At 41.0% G+C, this 27,152-nt stretch overlaps 1 protein-coding gene across 1 annotated transcript; it reads right to left on the bottom strand.

Moving 5' to 3' along the window:
- LOC146618728 (von Willebrand factor A domain-containing protein 5A-like) lies at window positions 1–26,921 on the bottom strand. The gene is made up of 28 exons (XM_085371374.1): window positions 26,879–26,921; window positions 26,520–26,722; window positions 25,008–25,230; window positions 23,224–23,408; window positions 23,026–23,140; window positions 22,757–22,896; window positions 22,579–22,667; window positions 22,346–22,490; window positions 21,515–21,594; window positions 21,316–21,430; window positions 21,012–21,170; window positions 20,838–20,941; window positions 20,425–20,645; window positions 19,212–19,250; window positions 10,382–10,402; window positions 10,043–10,057; window positions 9,755–9,778; window positions 8,995–9,009; window positions 8,773–8,796; window positions 8,141–8,161; window positions 7,835–7,855; window positions 7,579–7,602; window positions 7,470–7,484; window positions 6,840–6,869; window positions 6,108–6,251; window positions 2,612–2,757; window positions 186–309; window positions 1–80 (listed from the first exon to the last, which is right to left on the bottom strand). The coding sequence occupies exons 1-28, from the start codon at window positions 26,919–26,921 to the stop codon at window positions 1–3; spliced, it is 2,565 nt and encodes an 854-aa protein (XP_085227500.1).
- Window positions 26,922–27,152: the final 231 nt, after the last annotated feature.

The raw sequence follows: 27,152 nt of genomic DNA, 5'->3' as shown, positions 1-27,152 counted from the left end.
TCAGAGTCCCAGAGCTTCTTTCTTCACGCTGGAACCCAACAGGACATTTCCAGCGTCCACACACTCTGACACACATGGTGCTAAGAACACAAAACACAAGGATTAAAGAATTAATTTGCAAGAATAGCTCACTTTAACTTTGTGTCATGGATATGCAGCATTTTCTGTTATTATCGTGTTACTACCATTCTGAGCACGGAGCCATGAGGCAGCCTTCATAGCCAGAAGCTCCCACTCATCCTTTGCATCCATCTTAAAAGCATGAAGCCAGATCAGAGCCAGAATGGTGGCCCACACTTCATTGTTGCCCTAATTCCCCAATCAGAGACAAATAAAACAGGCAACACACACACACACACAGAGAAAGGGTGTCAAACAAATTTTAGATCGTAGGCCACATTCAGCCCACTTTGCTCTTAAGTGGGTCGGACCAGTGAAGAAGTTTTTCTACATAATGAAGAAAAACCTGCTGTGACAAAAAAGGAAACCTGTCAGTACGACTCTTTGGACTTAAATTGTAAGAAATAAATGTGTAAAATTGTATCTCATTGTCCAGGCTGTCCAGTTTTTGTTAGTCACAAAACCCCTCAAAATTTCTATTGTTGAAAGTGAAAAACTAACATCTCGGTCATTTAATTGTTTATTGGTTAATCGCTTTGTGTAGTATAAATTGCCACAAGGGAGGTTTTTAATCAGCGGGAAAAGATGTAAAACCTATAAAAATACTGTTAAAAGTCCAAAATTGATGCTTGTTCTTCTTAGTGGTGAGCAGCAGATCAAACAGGTTCAGAAATACAAATGGCTTCAAGTATCATATTCAGGTCTGTGAGACTAATTTAGACACACAGACACTGAGCCATGGCTCTGCAGTATATTCACACATTTCTGCATCTCTGCCATTCAAAGACACTTTGAATATAGTTTATTTTATCTAACATTCAGTACTGAACAGTAATTTTAGTCTTTTTCAAGGAAACAATTTTTCATTCAGTGTTTTCATAAAAGCTTTATTTTTATGCAGTTACTACTACTACTAGGGAGAACACAAATGAGGTTTTTTTGTCCTTGATGGAAAATGGCTGAAAACAAAGACAGGTTTCACTTTAGACAGCTCCCAATTTTTTAAATTCTGCACTGTACTTTGCAGTCTCCAATGTCATTGAAATGCAGCTAGTTGCTGCTCATTTTACGTTTTCGCTCGTTTCGTCACTTTTTCCTGATATGCTTGCATTTAAATCCGTCTTCCTGTCTCCCTGTCTCTACAGCTAAAATGGCAACAGGCAGCCAGTCACATGTGAATGTTGATACACCAAAACAAGTTAGTGTTCTGCACACAACTACATTTAGATTTTTAAAAAAAAATGCTACACAAGGGTTTAGATCTTACTTTTGGCAATTGTGATAATATAAATAATGTATTTTTTGCCAGTTTTTACTAGGGGTAGTTTTTGATTATTGATTTATAGATTAAAATCAATTCTAGCTTGGATAACATGATATCGATTCATTAAAATCCTGAATCAATTTTTAATATAAATTTATTTTGCCCGAAACACCAGAATCTGAGGTTAAACCTCACAAAATTTTGACAACCACCAAACAGCTAAAACATTAAATGGCAGCAGGTACACAGATTCTGCACAAATACGTAAACACAAAGCGCGGACCCGCTGACGCATCAGAGCCAGTGAGATGTCACATCGTCGGGGGCTGAAAGCTGACAGCTCACTGATTCTGATGTGTCGGCGGGTCCGCTCTTTGTGTTTACGTCTTTTTTGCGCTAGATTCTGAAGCTGCATGTTTTATCGCTCTCCAAACAATATTGACTGAACCAGCAGCAGAAGAAGATCCAAACTACACTTCACATTTCGCTTCACATATACATCGTCATGAATTCCCTCTTACTTTTGCTGTTTTGCCAGCGCTGTTGGACACTGTTTTTTTTTTTTTACTTACTTCTGACAAGAAAGCCTCATTTCTCCTGTGCTATACTGGACAAATGTAAACTTTTTAAAATTATGCAAAATTGCAAAACCCTTAGATGTGTCTCTAATTGAACCTTTGTTACTTTGCTTCACTTCATCAGGTAATGTTCATATGGTGATTAATGGTTTTCTTTCATTTTTGACCTACTACAGAATATATTTTAAGGTCATCTGCTATTAAAAACCCAGGCCAGGAAATTCTTCTTCAAGTTTTTCTGTGTTTTATCCCCAGTTACTTTGACACAAAGGCATCTGCTGTAATGCTAGTGTCAGCTTTCTTGTTATAGATATTATGGATAATATGGATATGCACTGATAAGTGATCAGAATTATGATATTTCTGACTGTCTGAGGCAAAATTCCCCCCGATTCAAATCAAATCGAAGCGAATTAAATCGAATCGTGGATAGAATCGAATATCGGGACCTTGTGAATCGGAATTGAATTGATTCCAGAAATCAGTGACAATATCCAGCCCTAGTTTTTAGTACAGCTGAATTAATTTTAATCTGTTATGTTATGTTACAGTTTAATTTCTTAAATTTCTTTCTTTAATGTGTACTATAAAATTTGATTAACACCCATATATTCACTTTTTGTAATGACTAAAATTGACAACAACCCACCTTTTCAGGCTTTGACTTTTCCATCTCCTTGCTGATCTTTCCCAGTGCAGTAGCCAGAGCTGGATCAAGCCGCCAGTAGCCAGATGCCTCCTGAAGGAAGACTAACTGTAGCAAAGGATCTCTGGGTGGCTGCAATTGCACAGCAGCTGAAAAAGATAAAGTACAAAGATGAAATAATAACTGGACATAAAGTGTTGAATCTAGTTCTATATATCTATTATTACACATACATATATAATTTTTATCTATCTATCTATCTATCTATCTATCTATCTATCTATCTATCTATCTATCTATCTATCTATCTATCTATCTATCTATACACATATATATATCAAATCAAATCAAATCACTTTTATTGTCACATCACATGTGCAGGTACATTGGTACAGCACAAGGGAGTGAAATTCTTGTGTGCGAGCTTCACAAGCAACAGAGTTGTGCAAAATACAATAATGTAAACAAGCAAAATACAAGAATGGCTACATCTGAAACTAATAAATATATGTACAATATATAATAGTATATGCATTTCTGGATGTGTATACTAAATATTTTTCTACGTGTGTGTGTGTGTGTGTGTGTACACATATTTTACAAATTAAATAGAGTAAACAATAAATAAAATATATAAAATAAAATATACAGAGTGAGACATGTGCAAAACAGTGGCATTACTGTACAGTATGGAGTGCATAATGTTAAAGTTCCAGTAGTGAAGCTGAGGTGTCTATGAAGTGTTCAGCAGTCTGATGGCCTGGTGGAAAAAGCTGTCTCTCAGTCTGCTGGTACGGGACCGGATGCTGCAGAACCTCCTTCCTGATGGAAGCAGTCTGAACAGTTTATGGCTGGGGTGACTGGAGTCCTTGATGATCCTCCCCGCTTTCCTCAGGCACCGCTTCCTGTAGATGTCTTGGAGGGAGGGAAGCTCACCTCCAATTATCCGTTCAGAGCACCGCACTACTCGCTGGAGAGCTTTGCAGTTGTAGGCGGTGCTGTTGCCATACCAGGTGGTGATGCATCCAGTGAGGATGCTCTCAATGGCACAGTGATAGAAGGTCCTGAGGATGCGGGGGCTCATGCAGAATCTTTTCAGTCTCCTGAGAAAGAAGAGGCGCTGCTGCGCCTTCTTCACTGTTTTGTTTGTGTGTACTGACCACGTAAGATCCTCAGCCAGGTGTACGCCAAGGAACCGGAAGCTGCTCACTCTCTCCACAGCAGCGCCGTTGATGGTGATGGGGGTGTGCACTTCTCTGCACCTCCGGAAGTCCACTATCAACTCCTTTGTCTTTGCGATGTTGAGGGTGAGATGGTTGTCTTGACACCAGTGGGTCAGTGCGCTGACCTCCTCCCTGTAAGCTGTCTCATCACCGTTGGTGATAAGACCCACCACTGTAGTGTCGTCCGCAAACTTCACAATGATGTTGGAGCTGTTAGTGGCTGTGCAGTCGTAGGTGTAGAGTGAGTACAGGAGAGGGCTCAGTACACACCCCTGTGGAGCACCAGTGTTCAGTGTGACGGGGGATGAGGTGATGCTGCCCAGTCTGACCACTTGGCGTCTGTCAGACAGGAAGCTAAGGATCCAGCTGCAGAGGGAGCTGCTCAGTCCTAGATCCTGCAGTTTCCTGTCCAGCTTCGAGGGAACGATGGTATTGAATGCTGAGCTGTAATCTACAAACAGCATTCTCACATACGTGTCTCTCTTCTCCAGGTGTGACAGGGCAGTATGTAGTGTCAGGGCTATGGCATCATCAGTGGACCTGTTGTGGCGGTATGCGAACTGTAGAGGGTCCAGTGAGTCCGGTAATGCAGAGCAGATGAAGTCCCTGACCAGCTTCTCGAAGCATTTGCTTACGATGGGGGTCAGGGCTACAGGTCGCCAGTCGTTTAATGAGGAGATGGTGGAGGATTTGGGTACAGGGACGATGGTGGCCATTTTGAAGCAGGCTGGGACTACAGACAGAGAGAGGGAAAGGTTGAAGATGTGCGTGAACACTCCAGCCAGCTGAGCCGCGCATGACTTGAGGACGCGGCCGGGAATCCCGTCCGGACCAGTAGCTTTGCGTGCGTTCACCTTCCTGAAGCACCTCCGCACATCCTCCTCAGACACAGTGTGCGCACTGACGTCATCCGCGGTGCGCACACTGTCCGGTCTCATGGTGTTCGCTGTGTCGAATCTAGCGTAGAATACGTTTAGATCCTCACACAGAGAGGCCGTGGTCTGCGGTGTGCTGGTTTTCCCTCTAAAGTCTGTGATCGTGTTTAGTCCCTGCCACATACTCCGAGGGTTGTCAAACTGTTGCTCCACCCTGTCCCTGTACTCACGTTTGGCTGCTTTGATCGTCTTCCGGAGTTGGTAATGTGCGTGTTTGTAGTCCGATGTGTTCGCGGAGGCAAAGGCGGTGCTCCGTGCCGCCAGTGCCGCGCGAACATCTCCGTTAATCCAGGGTTTTTGATTTGGGAAGGATTTAACTGTTCTGGATGGGACGACATCTTCCACGCATTTCCTGATAAATCCGCAGACTGAGTCTGTGTATTCATCAATGTCCCTAGCAGCCACGTGAAACATTTCCCAGTCCGCGTGATCAAAACAGTCCCGCAGCGCAGACTCCGATTGGTCTACTATATATATACATATATATAGTAGAATTCATAGTAGTCCATATACTCGGCTGAAGGACTATAATATGATAGTATAACATAAATGTGTATGAGAAAATACAAAGACAAATATTCTACAGTAAATTTACAGTAAAGCACATTTTCCTCTTTTTTGCAGTGCAGTGTTATGGTAAGATGACTATAATGTGGCGACAACAATGAAGAATGTATTGGGTGCCCTGAAATTCTGTAAATGATGGAAACTGGACGCTTCTGTTGGTTGATAACGACTGTGTTTAGTCTGTTCCTTCCCATTCCATGCAAGGCCACCTGGGTTGGCTGGAAGACTGTTTACTTAGCCTAGCAGGGCGAAGGACACTGTCTCAGCTGAACTCTGGACACGCACACACATACATATACACTGATATGCACACACTCATCCCCCCTCCCTTTCCAAACGCCTTCGACGCTTATTCCCTTCCGATGCTGACAGGGATCAAGGAGACCAGCGCACGCAGGCCTGGATGTACTGTCTAATTCGGCGGTCTCTCACCCTTTACCCACCCCTGTTGCTTGTCATGTGTTTCTTTGGTGTATTAAGAGTTTTTTTTCATGTGCTATGTGCAGAGGTGTTTTTTTTTTCTGTTCTCAAACGGATCTCCCTGTCGGAGCTCAGTCTGGGGGGAGTTATTTTTTTTCTCCTTATCTTTCCTCATGTGGTGCATTTTCCATTGTTATACCTCTCTGACCTGTCTTCCCCATGTGATGTTTTGTGTAATGTATGTATGGTTGGAGGGTAAGATGGCGCCACCATTGCGTGCAATAGGTCGGCAGCCTTATGAAATTTCCCCTTGTGGGACTAATAAAGGTATATCAAATCAAATCAAATCATTACCTTCAGACACAAAGTTTAGACGAGCATCATCATAGTTGGTAGGCGTCTTATGAGATTTCCAAAAGACAGGTAGCTTCTTCTTCATGTGAGTAAATAGCCCTTTTTTGCTGTCAGACTTGTTTGTTGGTTCATAGCTATCAGGTTCTGCGAGATTAGAGAGACCACAACTCAATGAAGCTCAAGTCATTATTATAAAAACACACACACTACAGTCCAACTGGGTGATCTGGTAATTCATTACTTTCATATGACTGATGCTGAGTTAAGTTTATTCCTTTCCAATAAATAGAAATCCACATCCATCCAGTGCAGTAACGGTCATCTAAAACAAAGTAAATAGGAGCTGCTCCAGTTCTACTGCCTGTGGGCGTCCTGACTAAGCAAATGTGCAACAAGTGCAATGGTATCTCTCTTAAATGTAGGACAATGAAAACTCTTGGACTCCTATGTCAGGAACTGGTTCATATGTTTTTTTAACAGTCATCACAATGCAGCAATATGTTGTCTCTTGCTGATTTAAAAACATGGAGCAAATGGTGACCTGAGAATTGAGAAGCAGAACAACTATCACTGGATTGGAATGGTAACGCAATAAACACAAGATGTTAAAGGCTTCCAAGGCAAAATTAAAGATCAACTGTGGCAAACGCATGTGGTGTTTAGTTGCGTGCTTACAGCCATTTAACGTATTTTTAATCACACTGTTTCTGCAACATTTAGCTTTTTACTCACCTCTAACAGAGCGCATGACCTGCGATTGAGCTAAACAACACACAATTAAAAGTCTGATGTTAAAATCATTAAGTAAACAGTATCATCCTTTTTTTTTTAAAAAAAATCATAAAGACATGGTTAATTTTCTTAAAATTGACATAACATGAAACAACTTTTTCTCTATGAAGTGTATTTCACATCAAGCTTAGAATGGGTAAAATACTAACTTTGTCAGAGAAATGTGTTAGTTTATTTAGTGATTGCAGACAATTGCTATATTTATAAAAATCACAGAAACAGATTTTTAACCTCACAGATGAATTTAAGTAATTTAAAAAAAAACGAAAAAGAAAAAACACAATAAAAGTAAATATTGCCCAAAAAATAAGCTGCACTGATGGAGGTTTTAACTCTCAGAGCGCCTCTTATTTCATATTTTTTCCCTTTACTCTGTTGTGTGTGTGTGTGTCTGTAGAAATTAGTAAACATATTTTTTTAAACTGACCTCCCTTGACTTGCTGTTCAGGAATAATTTATACAATTTAGATTTATATGAGTATGAAGAAAATAAACTCAACCTTCACCTTCATCATCATCAGCCTGTTAATAATTACAAAACAGAGAATACTAAAAAACTTTTTTCCTTACCACAACCCATGAGTGCTGTGAAAGCAAAAACATTTAAAAATGTTTTTTTTTTTTAATCTTACTTACTCTTTTTTATGTTACAATGCAGGAAAAAAACTTTTAAACTTACCTTCATTTCTGGATGGAAGACACTCTAGTCAAGGATAAAAATAGGTGATATTCAATAATTAAGAAAACAAACACAGTGATTGGCTTCTGATGTTGCTATAATTATTTACTCATTAAGCAGTTTTTAAATTCTACAAAGTTATTAGTTATTCAGTAATCTTTGAAATATCACACACATTGTAACAACTCAATCTTCATCACTTGTTGCTTTAGATAATGTTAATAATTACAACACAGAGACACAGCTTTTAACCTACCACGTAGGCGTCCATTACCATCTGTGAGACAGAAGATAAGAATAAGATTAATTATCAGTAACACAATGTATTAACTAAACTTCAAGGTAAAAATAGGTGATATTCAGTAATTAAGAAAAAAAACCTCTGTGATTGCCTTCTGATGTTGCTATAATTATTTACTCATTAAGCAGTTTTTAAAGTCTACAAAGTTATTAGTTATTCAATAATTAAAATATTGCAGAAGTTTTAACAACTCAATCTTCATCACTTGTTGCTTTAGAGGATGTTAATAATTACAACACAGAGACACAACTTGTAACCTACCACAGAGGCTTCCATAGCATTCTGTGAGACAGAAGATAAGAATAAGATTAATTATCATTAACGAAATGTATTAACTAGACTTCTTATCATGATTCAAAACAAGTGGTTCAAAAGGTACTTAGAATAATGTCACAACATGACATTTTGTACATACAAAACACTTTATCACATGAAGAAATCAGCACACACAAACACACTGAGCTCAGACTAAATGATGGCTCTGAGAATCAAATACAATGAACACGTTTGTTCCATTGATGTGCGCCTTTTTAAAAATATATAAACCTGACCACTCTAGAGAGATAAAATGGAAATGTTTGAGCGTGATGTCAATACGCAAGACATAATAAAAGAAAAACGCAACGATTGGCTTGCAAACTATTTCAAGTGTACAAGTTATTCAATAATACTCAAAATAACACAAAGGTTATAGCAATTCAGCCTTCTTCACTTTGTGTCAACAAATGACTACCAATGTAATTAATGACTACCAAAGCAAACCTGAAAATATAAAAACTCTACAAACTGTTTTAAAATGTGCAAAGATGGAAAAATGCTTTTTATTTTATATGTTTTCTTAATTACTCATTTTTGATGTATAATTTAGAAAAAAAAAACACTTTTAAACTTACCTGTCCATTCAGATGGAAGACACTCTGGTCAAGGAAAAAAATAGGTGATATTCAATAATTAAGAAAACAACCTCAGTGAGTCTACAAAGTCTACCAAGTTGTTAGTTATTCAATAATTGTTGAAATATCACACACATTGTAACAACTCAATCTTCACCACGTGTTGCTTTAGACAATGTTAATAATTACAAAACACAAAATATTAAAAAAAGATTTCCTTACTATATTCCGCGGATGCTGAGAAAGCATAAAAAAGAAATAAAGATGAAAGGTGAAAACATGTTAGCAAACATAATTTACAAATTTTTTGGTTGTTGAGCTTCATACTGTGACTCATCACAAACAATTTAAACTTTTGCAGAATACTATTCATATTCACTTGCTGCTTTGGACAACCGACTATGTTAAAAACTATGAAAAAACCTGGGCAAACATAACAGCTCCTGTACAAACTGCATTTCACATTAAAGCTGAAATGTAGTTAAACAGCAGCTGTGTCACAGAAATGTGCTGGTTTATTCACTGTTTGTTACCATTTACTACATTTATAGAACACAGAGACACAACTTTTAACCTACCAGGTGGGCGTGCACGGCCATCTGTGAGACAGAAAATAAGAATAAGATTAATTATCAGTAACAAAATGTATCAGCTAGACTTCTCATCATGATTCCCACCAAGGCGTTTAATACACACACACATATACATATATATATATATATACATATATATATATATATATATATATATATATATATATATATACTCAGATACAGGGATGTGAATAACAGGGTTAAAAGTAACGAAGTTACTAACGACGTTACTTTTTTCAGTAACAAGCAATCTAATTAATTACTCTTTCTAATTACTCCATCACAGAGGTGTGTGCTGTCTGAATGCTTCTTGTTTTATATGTTTTCTCTTCTTATTCTTTATTAATGTTACAATGTAAAAAATGAAAAAAGAACTTTTTTAAACTGACCTAGTCTTAGAGGTTGATAATGCTCTGGTCAGGGATAAAATAGATATACGAGGTCAACAGAAAAAAAAGAAAAGAAAGAAAACAGATTCAGTGATTGGCTTCTGATGTTGGTATAATTAGTTACGCATTAAAAGCATTGTTTAAAGTCTACAAAGTTATTCAGTAATCTTTGAAATATCACAGAAGTTGTAACAACTCAATCTTCATCACTTGTTGCTCTAGACAACAGCCTATGTTAATAATTACAAAACACAAAATATATTTTTTTAAAAAAGCATTGTTTCTTACGATATGTCTCGAATGCTGAGAAAGACAAAAAAAGAAGTAAGAAAATAGGTGAAAACATGTTAGCAAACATAATTTACAAATTTTTCATATATGAGCAGTCAAAAACAATTTAAACATTGTGCAAAATAATATTCATATTCACTTGGTGCTTTGGACAACGGACTATATGTTAATAACTACGAAAACAAAAACCCATAACAGCTCCTGTACAAACTGCATTTCACATTAAAGCTGAAATGTAGTTAAACAGCAGCTGTGTCACAGAAATGTGCTGGTTTATTTACTGTTTGTTGTCATTTACTATATTTATACAACACAGGGACACAGCTTCTAACCTACCAGGTGGGTGTGCACGGCCATCTGTGAGACAGAAGACAAGAATAAGATTAAATATAAGTGGCAAAATATATCAACTGGACTTCTTATCATGATTCAAATCAAGGGGTTCAAAAGGTACTTGGAATAATATCACAACATAAAATTTTGTACACACAAAACACTGTAAATTCAAATGTTGAAACTACTTAAATTAAGTCATGTAAACACTTTTTTTTTTAAAACAGTTCTATTAACTCAAATAGCTTAAGAGCTCCAAACTTCAAAGGGGGTTCAAACAGGGTATGCCCAACACATTCTACAACAAACTTTCAACCATCTTATTCAACCAAAGATTTTAAAATAGAAGGCTCCCAAAACAGGTCAGTCAGCAAATATCTTTATAGAAATTTTTAAAATTCACAATGGAAAGAGATATAACATGAACCTTAAGGCGAGATTTTTTTATTCTAGCATTCATCCCTTTGGTTTTAATTTTTTGCTTTTCTATTTCTCTTCTCCCTGCTTTCAGCTCAATCCTAAACATCCTTTCTCCACTAAGCCCACTGTCTCTACTCTGCACACATTCTAACCATCTCACCCTTGCCTTTTTATTTTATTGTCACTTGGGTTCAGTGGCCTCTGAACTGATTTTATAACTAAATAATACATAGCTTTCAAACATAACTCTTACACACCAAAAGTTGCTGGATGACACTGACAACAATATTATCATGAGTTGCAGAATCCTCTGGGTCAAAACTACTGTAAGATGACGTGAAGACTACAGCAACACTCAAAGTGCTGAACAACAACTCTGTTGGGTGACCAATGGTTTTTGGCTTGTGGCCTTCATCAGAGTCATTACGAAATATCAAACAGTTTTTGTTTAAATAAAAAAAGGACACAGAAGAAATCCAAGTGGACCAATCATACATTTACAAATAAACAAGCTGACCAATTCACATTTAAAGAGGTGTTAATGGCTGATTGGTTAAGACACAACACAAATAGGCTCTGAACTGAACCACTACAGATTAAAACAGGGAAAAAAATTCCCCATATGTCCAAAAATCTTCTTAAAAACACAGAAACACAAAAGTAAAAATCACAGAAACTCATTAAAAGATAAATCTTCATTTATACCTGTAAAGTGAAACTCTTTAATCAAAATATCCAGAATGCTTCTCTTTTTTATCAGATAAAATTAATATTACCCCCTCTTTGACTGTGTTTAATGGCTTCAATGACTATATAAAATAAAGGTGAATTATAAAGTTTTTGATTAAAATGTCTTGCAACAGGACTGGTTAAATCATTTCCCTTAATCGAACTTCTGTGTTCATTAATTCATTCTTTTAGAGGGCAGGCCTTCTTGATATGATGTTCTTCTGCCTGGCCGCTATATCTGTGGGGATGATGTTTGCTCTGTGTTGCAGATGACACCAAGTTTGTGCTCCAGTGAACTAATTCACCCAGGTGTCATTCATCTACACATCCTAACCAATGACTTAGTGGTGTTCCAGGGTAGGATAACAAAGCATTCTTTTCCACTTACTTTGCATGGTTGGCTACAATGGGTGAAACTGGGGAATCAGTCAGGGATTTGGGTCTTTACGAACTTGTCTTTATGTGCTGCTCTGTCTTAGTCTGAGGCCATGTGTTTGTCTGGTACTCCTGTCCCTTGATTCCATGTTTGTGTGTGTATAGGAGTGTGGATGTGTGTTTGTGCGAAGAACCGGCCTACAGGTGCTCTCAGGCCTGGTGGGTGTGTCCTGCCGGGAGGCTGGTCACACCTGAAGTGGATGATGACACACACCTGCTGTTAATCAGCCTCATCTGGAGGGAGCTATAGAGAGTGGCTGAGCTCCTATCAATTTGGGATCGTTGCATGACTACCTGTTAGTTTCCCAGCAAGTCAGTGAGTGTGTGCTTGACGCAGTCTGGAGTTTACTGATGGCTGCCTCTGTGTTTTTCCCAGAAGGATTGTGGGAACCAGAGGGCTGAGGGGCAGAGCAAACACACTTGGTAGATGCTGAGAGTGGTCCTGTTGCTGAAGTTGGGATTATCCTGTAATCTCTTACTAACCACTGCTTCAGTGACTGGAACTCAAGTGAAAAGAGATGTGACATTGTACGAGACCATTGTTTCATCTGCCTTCATAATGACATCTTTTACCTTCTCAACCAAATCCAAGGTGTTCTAGATGTGGTGTTCGGACATGCCTACCACTGGGTTGAGGATTGAAGCCAGAAAATTTGTGAGGTTATAGGTGACCAAGTTGATCATACAGACAACTGATCTTTAAAGGTACACCCTGTTTATGTATCTTCTGTAAACCATACAGACTTGGTGTAGATTCCCCTGAGTATAGCCTGTGGTACGATGCCCGGTCAATATCATTGTCTTGTTCTAACTGTTTCAGACATCTATCACCCTCTTCCTGTAACCACTTCCTGGGTTTCGTTTTAGAGGCATTTTTGTTACTGAGCAGCGAAAAAAGTTTCTCATGATAGTCTTTCTGGTTTAGTAAAACCATGCACCTACTCTTGTCTGCCAGAAGGATGATAATGTTGTTGTCATTACTAAGTGATGTGAGTGCCTTCCGCTTCTCCATGCTGATGTTGCATTGCTGAGACAGGCCGAAACTCTTGTCCATAGCTGCTCTGCTTCCACATTTGCAATGTTGTTGTTTTGGATTGCTGTTTCTGTGGATGTGATCAGTTCCACTAGCAGGATTTGTCTCGGTGTCACACCAAAGTCAATCCTTTTGCAAGGATGTTTTTCTCTGCTTGGGTGAGTTGTCTGTCAGACAAATCCTTGGTGTGGCATCCTTCTCTTTTCTGACTGCTGAGGACATCCATCCATCCATCCTCTTCCGCTTATATGGGGCTGGGTCACAGGGGCAGCAGCCTAAGCAGAGAAGCCCAGACCTCCCTCTCCCCAGCCACCTCCTCCAGTTTGTCCGGGGGAACACCAAGGCGTTCTCAGGAGATATAATCTCTCCAGCATGTGCTGGGTTTGCCCTGGGGCATCCTCACGGATGCCCAACACACCTCACCCAGGAGGCGCCCATCCTTGTCAGATGCCTGGCTCCTTTTGATGTGAAGGAGCAGCAAGACCCTCCCGGATGGCCGAACTTCTCAACCTATGTCTAAGGGAGAGGCCAGCCACCCTTCGGAGGAAGCCCATTTCTGCTGCTTGTATCCATGACCTCGTTCTTTCGGTCACTACCCACAGCTCGTGACCATAGGCGAGGGTAGGGACGTAGATACACCGGTAAATTCAGAGCTTCCCTTTTACACTCAGCTCCCTCTCCACCACAACAGACCAGTACAGTGTCTGCATCACTGCAGCCGCAGCCCCAATCCTGACAACAGTCAGGACCCATTCCCTGACGTAGAGACGCAGGGAAAAAACCCTCTCGTCCACTGGGAGAAACCCCAACATACAGGCAGCAAGCCGAGGGGATACCAAGATACCCACCCTAGCCCGCTGCCTCTCACCAGGGGCAACTCCAGACTGAGACAGAGTCCGGCTCCTCTCCAAGAGACTGGTTCCAGAGCCCAAGCTGTGTGTTGAGATTAGCCTGACTATATCTAGCTGGTACCTCTTAACCTCACGGACTAACTCAGGCTCCTTTCCCACCAGAGAGGTGACATTCCATGTTCCAATTGCCAGTCTTGGTAGCCGTGGCTCGGTCCACCAGGGCCACCGCTCCTGGCCGCCGCCCGGTACACAATGCACCCGACTGATACGGAGCCTCCTGTGGGTGCTGGACCTGCAGGACAATGGGCCCATGTCCCTTTTTCGGGCTGTGCCTGGCCAGGCCCCATGGACTTGGGCCCGGCTACCAGACGCTCACCCTCCGGCAACCTCCCCGGGCCGGACTAGAGGGCGGGGTCTCAGTAACCCTATCCCAGGCAGAGTGAACTGTTCCCTCTATGGTCTTCTCATAGGTGTCTGTTGAGGACAATCTCCATATTTTGCTGTAGTTTCCGACGCACAACCAGTGAAATGTCCCTTGTTGTCTGGTTTTAGACTTTTCATGCTGTGCTAAACTAGCTTTCTCAGTTAATTCAAACACCTTTTCAAGAGTATTCTTATCTAGAAGCATTGTAAGTCGCTGTCGGATCCGCTCCTCTTTAGATTTTAGCACATCAATGGTAAAAAAAAATTGTGTCTTTAGTAAACTGAAAAAGTGACAGATGTAATGTGTACTACTTAGTCAGCATGTTTTATTTATGTTAGAAGTGCCAGTATTTTCTTTAATTTAATTGGTATGTATTCTGGCCAATCCAGTGATAGTCTTAAGTGGATGAGTGGGATTTGGTGGGGAGCTCTGAGTGTGAGAGAGGAGCTACAGGTATGAAGTGGACATTTGAGCGAGTAACACAGTAACACACGCTGAAGAATAGTGGTGCAACGGATCACGGTTGATCCGAAATCCGAACCGATCGCGATTCGAAAAAGAAAAAAAAAGTATGAGTATGGTGCGCTTGGTGGGTCTGTCAAGCGATAGTTATGGCCAGCGCTAGCGGTCCAAGTGGCGGAGCAGAGGAGTTTGCGGCATTTAAGCAGCCCTTTGCTGCCCAATCCGACCGGGCTAAAGCTATTACAAAAGCTACTGGGGTGTTTAGCTGAAGATGGGAGGCCGTATTCTGTTGTGCAAAACAAGGGGTTTAAAATGTGATGAACGTGCTTGAGCCATGCTATGATATCTCGTTGCGCGTCCACTTCAGTGTGACAAGATCGTTCCAAGCATGTATGAGCAGGAGAAGTTTAAAGTTATGGCTGAACTGTCCCAGGCATCTTCTGTTGCCCAACTACAAATGGGTGGAGCTCCAGGGCAACAGAAAGCCACGTGACCGTGACCGTGACCGTGACCGCTCGTTATATCTTTATTTCCGGCGCCCCCCGTGTGCGGCAGCCTGTTACAGCAGCTCTGCTCATTCTGAGTTTCTTTCTTTCTTATCTTTTTCTTCTCGTAATTTTTTATAACTAACGTATTAGTAATTAGACTCTGCAACCATGTTCTACCGTTTTGTGCTAGTTCTGGTCATTTTTCTTAGTTTATTTCTACTTTTTTCACCCGTGTCTGGGGACCCAGAGCAGGGATCCTTTGTTTACAGTAAGGATCAGCTGTTAGCGCTGCGTCCCGCAGCGGTACTGCCGGCAGACAGACCCGACATTCCCAGCGAGCTGAGGAGGAAAAGACGGGGGTGTCGTGCTGGGAAGGAGCGCCGTCGCCCGAGAAGGAGACGTTATCGACCATCTCTTCCTTCTGTAATTATTGGAAACGTAAGATCTTTGACATTGAGCTGTTGGCCGTTAGCATGCGTCCGTACTACCTGTCCCGGGAATTCTCGCATGTTATCGCAATAACAGCGTATGTCCCCCCCTCGGCCAACGCGGATGCAGCCTGTGACACTCTCCACTCAGTGGTCAGCAGACTGCAAACACAATCTCCGAGAGCCCTTTTCATAATATCAGGGGACTTAAATCATGCCTCATTGGACTCCACACTGCCCACCTTCACCCAGTATGTGACCTGCCCAACCAGAGACAATAAAACACTGGACTTACTGTATGCCAATGCAGAAGAGGCATACAGTTCATCACCTCTCCCTCCACTGGGCAGATCTGACCACAACCTGGTGCACCTTGTCCCTGTGTATGAGCCCTTAGTGCGCAGGGAGCCACCAGCACAGTACAGAGATGGTCGGAGGAGAGCGAGGAGGCTCTTGAGGATTGTTTTGAGTCGACTGTGTGGGAGGTGATCTGTGACGACCACGGAGAGGACATCGACAGCCTTACTACATGCATTACTGACTATATAAACTTCTGTGTGGATAACACTGTACCTACCAGGACTGTACGGTGTTTCTCCAACAACAAACCTTGGATTACCCCAGAAATTAAAACCGTCCTCAAGCAGAAGAGGAGGGCCTTCAAATCTAAAGACATAGAGGAGTTGAAAAGGGTGCAGAGAGAGTTGAGGGGACTGATAAGGAATGGGAAGGACAGCTACAGGCAAAAGATGGAGAACCAGCTTCAGCAAAACAACGTTGGTGAAGTCTGGAGAGGCCTCAGAACCATCTCAGGCCACAAACATCAGAACTCTCTGCCTGGGAGGGATGTGAGGTGGGCAAATGAACGGAATCATTTCTTCAACAGATTTCATTCAGCCATGAGGCAGTCTCCAACATCGGCTGCAGACTCACCCACCCCCACTGCTGCTGTTCCACCTCTGACACCTCAGACACTTCACACCTCCTCTATTCACCCTGCTCACTCCTCCCCACCCCCAACAACAGCATCCAATACACACTCAACACAAGGCTCCAGCCTGTCTCTCTCAACCACCCAGGTTAGGAGGGAACTGAGGAGGATTAATGGCAAGAAGGCAGCGAGCCCAGATGGCATCAGCTCGAGGGTCGTCAGGTCCTGCGCGGACCAACTGTGTGGGGTGATGGAGCACCTCTTCAACCTGAGCCTGAGGCGGGGAAGAGTCCCACAGCTCTGGAAAACCTCCTGTGTTGTACCAGTGCCAAAGACTTCACGCCCCAAGGACCTCAACAGCTACAGGCCGGTGGCTCTGACATCCCACCTGATGAAGACCCTGGAGCTGTTGGTCCTTGCTCAGCTTCGGCGCCTAACAAGCTCATCACTGGACCCACTTCAGTTTGCCTAACAGCCTGGCATTGGAGCGGATGATGCCGTCATTCACCTACATCGTTCCCTCGCTCGCTTGGAGACCGCTGGAAGCACTGTGAGAATCATGTTCTTTGATTTCTCCAGTGCCTTCAACACTATTCTTCCCTCGGTTCTGAAAGACAAGCTGGAGAACTCTGGAGAGGACCATCACCTCACTACCTGGATTTTGGACTACCTCACCGACCGACCACAGTATGTGAGGACTGAGGGCTGTGTGTCGGACAGGGTCGTCTGCAGTATGGGGGCCCCACAGGGAACGGTTCTGGCTCCGTTCCTCTTCACCATCTACACTGCAGACTTCTCCCACAATTCCACCCAGTGCTTCCTGCAGAAGTTCTCTGATGACTCTGCAATAGTCGGCCTCATCACTGATGGGGACGACAAGGAGTACAGAGGTCTGACCCAAGACTTTGTGGACTGGTGCCTCCAGATCAACGCCAGTAAAACCAAGGAGCTGGTGGTAGACTTCCGCAGGCACAAGCATTCTCCACTGCAACCACTGAACATCCAAGGTATGGACATTGAGGCTGTGGACAGCTACAGGTACCTTGGTGTTCATCTGAACAACAGACTGGACTGGACTCATAACTCAGACGCCCTCTACAGGAAAGGGCAGAGCAGGCTGTACCTGCTGCGGAGACTCAGGTTGTTTGGAGTGGAGGGCCCACTCCTGAAGACCTTCTATGACTCTGTGGTGGCTTCTGCTATCTTTTATGGTGTGGTCTGCTGGGGCGGCAGCATCTCTGCCGGGGACAGGAAGAGACTGAACAGGCTGATCCGAAGGGCCAGCTCGGTTCTAGGATGCTCTCTGGACCCAGTGGAGGTGGTGAGTGACAGGAGAATGGAGGCTAAGCTGTCATCACTCTTAGAAAAACATCTCCCACCCCATGCAGCAGACTGTGACAGCACTGAGCAGCTCCTTCAGTGGGAGACTGTGGCACCCACGATGTGGGACGGAGAGATTTCGCAGGTCTTTCCTCCCCACTGCTGTCAGACTCCACAATAAAGACTAACTGATCAAACACACACATCCACACATGTGCAATAACACTAAGTGCAATAATCTTCTCTGGCATCGTTGTATTTTTTACTCAGTTGTATATAGCATTCGTATTCTATTTTTATCTTATTGTATATTTTATTCTATTTTATTCAACTGTATATAGTATTTTATTTTATTCTATTCTGTACAGTTGTGTACTGTATTTATTCTTATTGTATTCTAATTTTTGCTTCATAACTTTTGCACTGTCTACTTCCTGCTGTGACAAAATAAATTTCCCACGTGTGGGACTAATAAAGCTTATCTTATCTTATCTTATTCTTTGCAAGCTCCTTTGACGATGACCGGTAACTCGCGTCACTAAAACAGAACAGTTCCTTTCTCAGTTCCTCCACCGCCTCCCAGATGCATCCTGTTATTAAACTTTTCTAGACTTACACAACATTTGCAATCAGTTTACCCAGACAGACTATGTGTCTGTGTTGTTAACCTCAGTGCATGACCTCACTCAGCGCCATCTGTTACCAGGCAAACTTCAGTGCAGCAGGCTGCTGAATGCACACAGGCAATATGTAGTAAATTATACTGTAAACATGTAGGCAACCTTTCAATAGCTGAACTTTGCTCCATTGATCGGCCAGACATCGCGCTGCCCGTAGCTTCAAACCATTAATTAACTTGACCGAGCTTCAACCCTTTAACTATGCAATATGTGTATAACATGATTACAGTTGCACCTGCAATGAAAGATTATTATGTGCTTATGCTAACACCTGAAATACAGACTTTAATATAACCTCACCAGTTTCAATAAATGTGTCAATGAAATAACAATAATGATAAATCATAAATGATGCAACAGTAATAATAAGGATTATGAATAGTAACATAGATTATGAATGTAAAATAATATTTCATTCCGATACTAATTAAATGTAAAATCTAAATAATATTTTCCGTTGTCATTTTTAACTTATTTCGAAATACTAACCTCTCCAGTGTTTTTCACTGTACACAGGCAAAAAGAGTAAACACAAAGAAAAACCCTAATATGAGTAGTTAAAGGATCTTTCAACCTTTTGAAAGATCCTGCAGATGCTTCTTTCAATAACACTTATTCAGGTTTTTACTTACTACGTAGAGAACTGTTCACCACAGGAGGACTCTGGATCACTTTAAAGATAAAGAAAAGAAAAGAAAAAAAGAATGAGTTCAAGTTTAGAGAATCAGTGAAAAAAAAACCTTTCTCACATGCATCCCTCTCTCTGATACTGCTGTCTGATGAGTACCTACATTCTACCATACATTACCACCTTGTTTCTACTGTATTTTTTTGGACCACAAGGCGCACTGGATTATAAGGCGCATTAAGTGAAACAAAACAGTCAGATAAGTCAAACTTTACTCAAGTCATTCTTCTTGCTTCCTTCACTTCCGTACCATTGATTCATTAATGTTTATAGCAGCTGCTCTATTCCCATATTGTTGCAGTATATTAATGACTAACCTCGTATTGTGAATAGTTTATCTCAGTTGTTCTCCTGACTGACGTTTGGTTCGTTTACAGCATCCTGCCATGCGATTGCATTTGTCCCTAACTATCGGGAACCCTCGTTAACTTTTATCGAGTGGAAAAAAGCCTTAGCGTTCATCCTCCAGCTTCACTGTGCTAATGTTATGCTAACATAGCTGTGTCTCTAGCGATAATGTAGCACATCATTATATACCAGCTAGTCCAACTTCAGTGACCCTACAAAAGTCACTACTGTTTAGTTTTCTGTCTTCATTTAAGTTGGAAGTGATAGCAGAGCAGCACTTTTAATTTTTTCAGAAATCTCGGTCAAAACATGGTATATCATGTTTAGGTGGAAACTAGCGAGCTAACTTCCTGATAACTTCTAATTCTATTAAATTTAATAAATTCTGTTTTCATGAATGCCTGGAGATGAAAGATGAAAGAATGTAGACAGTTTTTAACTCTCAGTGATGCCAGTGTTTGTTTAACTCCAACAATCCATCAAGCAGTGTGGCTTCGTAGCTTACCAAAGTCGTACTAAAACATTTTTTGACGGATTTTTGAGCACCATGCACAACATAAAATCGGTTCAAGGTCAGTAAGCACAACCAGAATCCATGCATTAGGCGCACCGGAGGCGCACTGTCGAGTTTTGAGAAAATTAAAGGACGTTAAGTGCGCCTGATAGTGTGGAAAATACAGTACTTGTTGTCTTTTCATTTGAGTCTGACTTTCTATTAAACCAAACATTTTACTGATTTTATTCATGCTGAACCATCTTTGCTTCAGATCTGGGGTTGACTTTTAGTTTTGCTATTGGGAAAAACTCACTGGCTGTTGGAATATTTCTGCGCACAAGAGGTCCTTGAATCACTTTGCTGTTGTCTTTGTTGACAGCAATGAAGGCAGTAAAAGAACAGCTAACTCCTGATTGGACACTGAGATGCACCACCTTCTCCTTCACACCTCCACCTTGCTGTCCTCTGTGCTCTCTCTCCTCCATCTCCAGGGAGCGAATCAGAGTTCGAGCACCCAACCTGTGGACTGTTAATCTGCAGATAATAAGGAACACCAAGAGATGGGTGACTTAAGTGTTTCTTTGTTTTTTTTTTAAATACTTTATTTCAGATGTGAACACAACATATTTCAGTTCATATTCATTGTAATCTACTGCTATTTTCAACCCAATATATCTAAAGTCATGAACCATTGAAAAGTACTGAGTTTCTTAAACTCTGTTTTACCCAGTGTCCTCTGCAGGTCTGAGACTGAAGTGCAGCTGGTTCTCAGAGGGATGACCTGCCAGGCTGTACTTCACCGTCACACAGCCCTCTGCTGCCTCTGAACTCTGACACAGAATCACAGGGTCAGAAGTTATGAAATAGTTAAACAACAACATGAGAAGGTGCTACTCCTACCTGTCCAGTGAGCTGGGCATAAATCAGCGACCTCTGACCCTGGAAAAGTGCTGTGATTGGTGGAGAGAGGACAGTGACAGACACTTCCTTTGGTAAATCCCATGTGACTGAGATGTCGACCACAACCGGCTGCAGAGCAAATCGCAGCGACTGCATCGCCTGAAAAATAATGAAAAACTCTCCAAATATACACAAACAGTTGGAACAGACATTTTACTCACTGCAGGTCTGATCACAAATATGTATCTGCTGCTGCTGCTGCTGCAATGCTTAACTTGTTTTCTTTTTGTGTTTAATGTCTTACTTTTGCCTGCATCCTGTCAGTCCCTGTGATGAACTGAGCGTGACCTCCTCCTTCTTTGGCCATCCCATTGATGAGAGCAGAGCTGGCCCCTTCCCCAATCCCAAAAGAGAAACACCTGCAATACAACAATTTTCTACATAGAGGACATGTTGGACATTTTGGGAATTGTGTAGACGTACTTGTGTTTTTGTGGTTTCACCTGTGAGAATCTGAGTTCTTCTTCACCAGATCTATCACTTCTTTGGTGTTCCTCACCTCTCCATCAGTAAAGACAAACAGCTAGAGAGGAGAGTTGGCACATGAAGACATAACATCAGACCCAGAAACACACAGCTTGTTCTGAGAGCTGAGTTAGGATTCAGAAACACAAATGTTTTTATGGTAGTGTGCAAAGAACAATGTACAGTTAGTATGAACTCCAAACTAAAGAACAAAGCTGTTACATGAACAACGATTATATTCACAGGGTTAAAATATGTGATATATTAAAAGTTAGATTGTACACTAATGCCAATGCTGAGAAACATTTGTAGAGCGTGTGTGGTCCAAGTTTTGTCCAATGTTTTTATGAAACTGAATCTGCTCTATGTAGATACATCCCTATAAAGCATCTTCATGGTGATATAAAAAAAGCTAAAATATCCTAAATCATTATATTTTAAGATGAAGTTGTTCTAAGGCTAAAGCAAGGCAAGCAGAAAGTAAAATTAAGTTCAAAGGAAATTTCCAGGAGATTAATGCAAAGCAGTTTGTGTGTGTGTGTGTGTGTGTGTGTGTGTGTGTGTGTGTGTGTGTGTGTGTGTGTGTGTGTGTGTGTGTGTGTGTGTGTGTGTGTGTTCTTACTATCTTGGTGGGGACCAAAATCCAGGTCCCCACGTTGTTGAAGGCATTTTTCACACTTAAATTGTGGTTTTAGTGTTTTAGGGTTACAATTGGTTTATGGTTAATGGTTAAGTTTAGGGTAAGCATTATGTTATTGGGATGTCCCCACGAAGACAGCAAACCAGAAGAGCATGTGAGTGTGTGTTACCTGTCGAGGCTGATTGGGAATGCAGGGCTGGCTGTAAATATATTTGAGGGGCTCCAGGATCTCAGTTCCTCCAAGATTAGCCTCCATCTGCTCAACTTTCTTCAGAGACTCCTTTATGGTCTGCTGGCTGTACTCCACACTCTTACTGCCATCACACAAACACATGCACCAAAACACCCATTAGGATATTTTAACAAAGACAGCAGGGCCTTTGATATGAGGGAGAGACTCACGGGAAGATGTGTTCATAACAGGACCCAAAACTGTAAATGTTGAAATAGCAGCCCATTGGTAAGCTCTTCAACAGGAGCAGCAGAGTATCCTTAACAGAACATTGAAAATATAGTGAGGCCACTGTGTGAGAGGAACAATTTGAAACTAAAGAGTTTATGATTAAAATATTACAGATACCTTGGCACTGCGGATGCGAGTATTACTCATACTTCCAGATCGATCCATTAAGAACACAAACTCTCCACATGAAGACATCGCAGACTGGGGGAACTCAGGGTACAGACTCACCATCACCACTGGATCACCCATCAGAGAGCCTGAAAAATAACAGACAGAAAAATCTGAGAAATTGCTTTTTGTTTATGTCAACATTTTGACCTTCCAAGCAGAAGTAGATAATGATTTTTAAAATTGGCAAATCAACTACTCCTATCATTTCCACTCACCCGGCTCAGCAGAGGCCTGTCCTGCCTCCACCACAGCAGTGGGCTGGTGAGCATCTTTGTAATAAATCAGCAGTTCAACATCTCTGTCAAACTTGTGTCCTGCAGCCAGCTTAACCTGCACACCACAAACACATTCATATTTAATTCTCAGTAATAAGTAACAACCACACACAGCAGAAACATCAGCACTCTACCTACCGTGGCCTGGGTTTGATCAGTGTTGAGGTACTGGAGAGGGTCCAGGGAACAGTTGGACTCTACTTTAGAGATTGGACGAGGAGAGGACACTCGGGCAGAGAAAGACAGACTGTAGGGCACTAACCCCACACTCGAAAGACCCCCTATGAGCAAGTTCCTTGGCAACAATGAGAGGGAAAAGCTCCCTATTTACAGGAAGAAACGTCCAGCAGAACCAGGTTGAGGGAGGGCCAGCCATTTGCCAAGACCGGTTGAGGGTGAGAGGAGGAAAACAGGACAAAGACATGCCATGGAAGAGAACTTGAATTAAATGCAGAGGTATGTGTAAACGTATAGTGAGTGAAAAAACACTCAGTGAAGAAATACACTTAATGCTTCATTGGAACCTTGACCTATTGCAGTGTAACTAAGGGAAGTTTCTGGGCCACCTGATCCAGTCCTAATTAGGGGAAGGCTGTCCTGTAATTAGTTAAGACTGCTGGGTCTAGAGGTGGCTTTTAAAGTAACAGTTGAACTACTGCCAGTCTGAAGACCTGTGGTACATAGCCGCTTAATAGAAATAGGTTGATCATATTTAAGAATGAAATATTAACTATTGGCAGAGTTTCTTTGAACAGTCTTGTAGGAATGGGGTCTATGAGACATGTTGATCATTTGGAGGAAGTAATGAAGTAATTACTGAAGTTAACTCAGAAAGATCAATTGAAGAAAAAGATTAAATAAATACCACTGGTACTGAAAGTAACTCTACACATTGTTAAGTCAGTGAGATGATTATGAGTATGTTTTTCCTCTAGTAGTTAAAATTGTATTTGTGAAGACATTCATGAATTCATTACTATTTAACGTTAAAGGAATGGTTGGCTCAGCAGAGCTCTGACTTTTTGTCAGCTTGACTACAGTGCTAAGATAAGATACAATAAGATAACCTTTATTAGTCCAACCTGTGGGAAATTTGTTTTGTTACAGCAGAAAGTGGACAGTGCAAAGTTACATCGTAAAATTTAGAAAAACACTGGAAAAGGATAAGAATAAGATACTGTACACAATTGTAGACAATGTAATAGAATAAAATGAATAATATGCTGCAGAGAAACCTAGGGTTGCTCTTATTTCCTTCAATCAGTGATGAATAGTAACCTTCTAGCTTTACTGAAGGCTTTTTTATAAAGCAAAAAACTATTTTTTAAGCTAAATGATGATCTTCTTAATTAGTGAGACACTGTTTCTAGCTTACTTTATCTGCTTTAAGGTGCACATTTGCGAGTTATACCAGGGAGTCAAGTACTTCTGATTTGAGGTGTTCTCTTTCAGAGGAGCCACAGTAACCCCTGTGTTTAAATTGTGGCTAGAAATGACACAAAGAGCAAAGAAACTGCAGTTATAGTAATGGTGGAAGGACAATCAAATAATTTTGTATGTTTGAAAGACAGAATAAATGCAGAATGAGAAAGAAAGAATGACATAGCCTAACACAGCACAGATACTCCATAACCCCAAAGTCCATCCCCTAATCATGTTATAGATTCTGGACTTGAAAATAAAGTGTTGAGAAAGACAGTTGCTTTCAATGTTTATGTTTCCATGTTACGCTTAATTCTTTTCAAGTTTATCTTTTTTGTCTACATAACAAATTCAAAAATATTTTATTTATGGAGGAAGAGAGACGGAGAGAGAGAAAGAGGTTGGAAATTCCTCCACCACCATAGTTGCAGTTATGAAACCTTTTTCTATGCAGAGGTGTGAGTTTGAGGCTTTCTGTTAGTGTCAACGTTTTTTCCTACCCCGAGGCTGGTATCGAGGGTTGAGCACAGCAGGCAGACAGAACCTCAGACCATCATCAGCCTGCACAGCCAGCTCAGCCACATACTCCAACCTGATGGAGGCGCGCTCTCCTGGAGGCAGACTGCCCACACTCAGAGAGAATATATCTGGACTCTGATCACTCTCCTCCAATAGGAAGGCCTGCTGACCGGAGCTCAGAGCATCATCATACTCCTCACGAGCCTGAAGGACAGGTGGCACATGTCAGTGACATTCACTGTGTTTATTATTAATTTGAATCTTGTTTGTCTGTTTGTTTGTTAATTTATTTCAATCATGTGAACAATATACAAGTACATTTAGCAAAGAAACGAAGAGAAAATAATGCTATACAAAATAAAGCTAATACATTTCAATATTGCTTCAACTGTTCCGATTCAGTTACATATCAAAAAGGAGTGGGAAGTAGTAGCCTACACACTTATTTAATCCCATCCCTTTGCCTTAGGTTATCAATATTTAGTCAGCTTCCTTACTGATAAAATCTGCAGTAAAAATAGCGAACAGATATCTGATATAATACTGTATATACATCACATCATGACACTTTCTAAATAGAGACATTCACTGAATTTCAACATTTTCCTTTTCTTTCATGAAAATCATTATAACTATATCTTTATAACTCTTTTTGAACTGCTTTATGTTTGGACACTGCTGCAACTCCATATTCAAACTGTTCCACAGCTTCACTCCATGGACAGAAATGCAAAAGCTTTTGCTGGTAATAATAATAATAATAATAATAATAATAATAATAATAATAATAATAATAATAATAATAATAATGGATTGCATTTATATAGCACTTTTCGAGGCCTCAAAGCGCTTTACAATTCCACTATTCATTCACTCTCACATTCATACACTGGTGGAGGCAAGCTACGGTTGTAGCCACAGCTGCCCTGGGGCAGACTGACAGAAGCGAGGCTGCCATATCGCGCCATCGGCCCCTCTGGCCAACACCAGTAGGCGGCAGGTGAAGTGTCTTGTGTGTTTTATTCAAATTTAATGACAATTTGTTTTTATCAGGCCAGAACTTCACTTTACTTATTTCATTAGTCATCTCATCCAATAATTTCTGCAGATCAGCACCAGAGCAGAAAATGTTTGTATCATGAGCAAATAGTACCATTTTAATACTTTGGAGACTTTAAAAATGTCATTGATGTATAAGTTGAAGAATTTTGGGCCCCAAACTGACCCTTAGGGTAGACCACAAGCAATGTCCATACATAAGGAGCAACAACCATTTCATTTCACAAACTGCTTCCTGTCACTTAAATTACTCAGGAAACAAATTTAAAACTACCGCTTTGACACCATAACGTTCCAGTTTTCTTGTTAATATATTGTGATCTATAGTGTCAAATGCTTTTCTCAAGTCTATGGATAACCTACCACACATTGCTTTTTGTCCATGGAATAGATAATCTTACTTATAATGAGGTTATATTTACTGTCCAGCTCACCTTCTGTTTTTCCATCACCTCAGCTACAATCTGTGTCTGTCCGATCTTAGCACTGAAATGACAGACAGCAGCGTCTCCAGGCAGAGGGAAGACAAAAACAGCCTCTAATGGTTTGTTCTCCTTGTTCTCATAATTCAGAGTGGAGACCACTGTAGCCACATGGTCCCTCACCTCCAGCTCCACCTCAATGCTCTTCAGGGGAACTGACAGACAAACAGAATTCTAACAGTCACACTTCATAGTAGCATTTATTTTTTAAAGTCAAAATTAGATTTTCTGCTGAGCCATCTGTCCATGCAACTCTATTAATTTTTTTATGACAAATTGAAAATTCATTTTAATGTTTATCAGATTTTTACCTGGTTTGTTCTGGGCAGTTAGCAGACCACAGCATCTCATCATTGTACCTGTATAAGAGACAAACACCACAGACAGTTTTCCTCAATAAAACATTTCAGTTTACATAGTATATTATACTACACTTATCAGCTTTTTTTGGAGTCTGTCTCTTCTGCACATACTCAAAGCGAATTTTCACATCACCAGACTCAAAAACATTTATTCTAGCAGCTCAGAAAATGGTTTGTTTGAGAGAAATGAGTCCCCCCACCACACACACACGCACACAGTGTT

This window comes from Diplotaxodon limnothrissa, linkage group LG14, assembly GCF_057381915.1.
Source record: "Diplotaxodon limnothrissa isolate DT_005_m linkage group LG14, D_limnothrissa_male_GT1.1, whole genome shotgun sequence".
Taxonomy (NCBI): domain Eukaryota; kingdom Metazoa; phylum Chordata; class Actinopteri; order Cichliformes; family Cichlidae; genus Diplotaxodon; species Diplotaxodon limnothrissa.
The sequence above is the reverse complement of the archived record's forward strand: the minus strand, read 5'-3'. Positions and strand labels throughout refer to the sequence as shown.

Excerpts from the sequence above, each read along its gene's own strand:
- LOC146618728 (XM_085371374.1), bottom strand. The coding sequence starts at position 26,921 with ATGATGAGATGCTGTGGTCTGCTAACTGCCCAGAACAAACCAG. Across the intron at positions 22,668-22,756 it reads CTCGCATCCGCAGTGCCAAG|GATACTCTGCTGCTCCTGTT; the intron begins GTATCTGTAATA and ends TGTTCTGTTAAG. Across the intron at positions 10,403-19,211 it reads GGTGAACAGTTCTCTACGTA|ATGGCCGTGCACACCCACCT; the intron begins GTAAGTAAAAAC and ends TCTGTCTCACAG.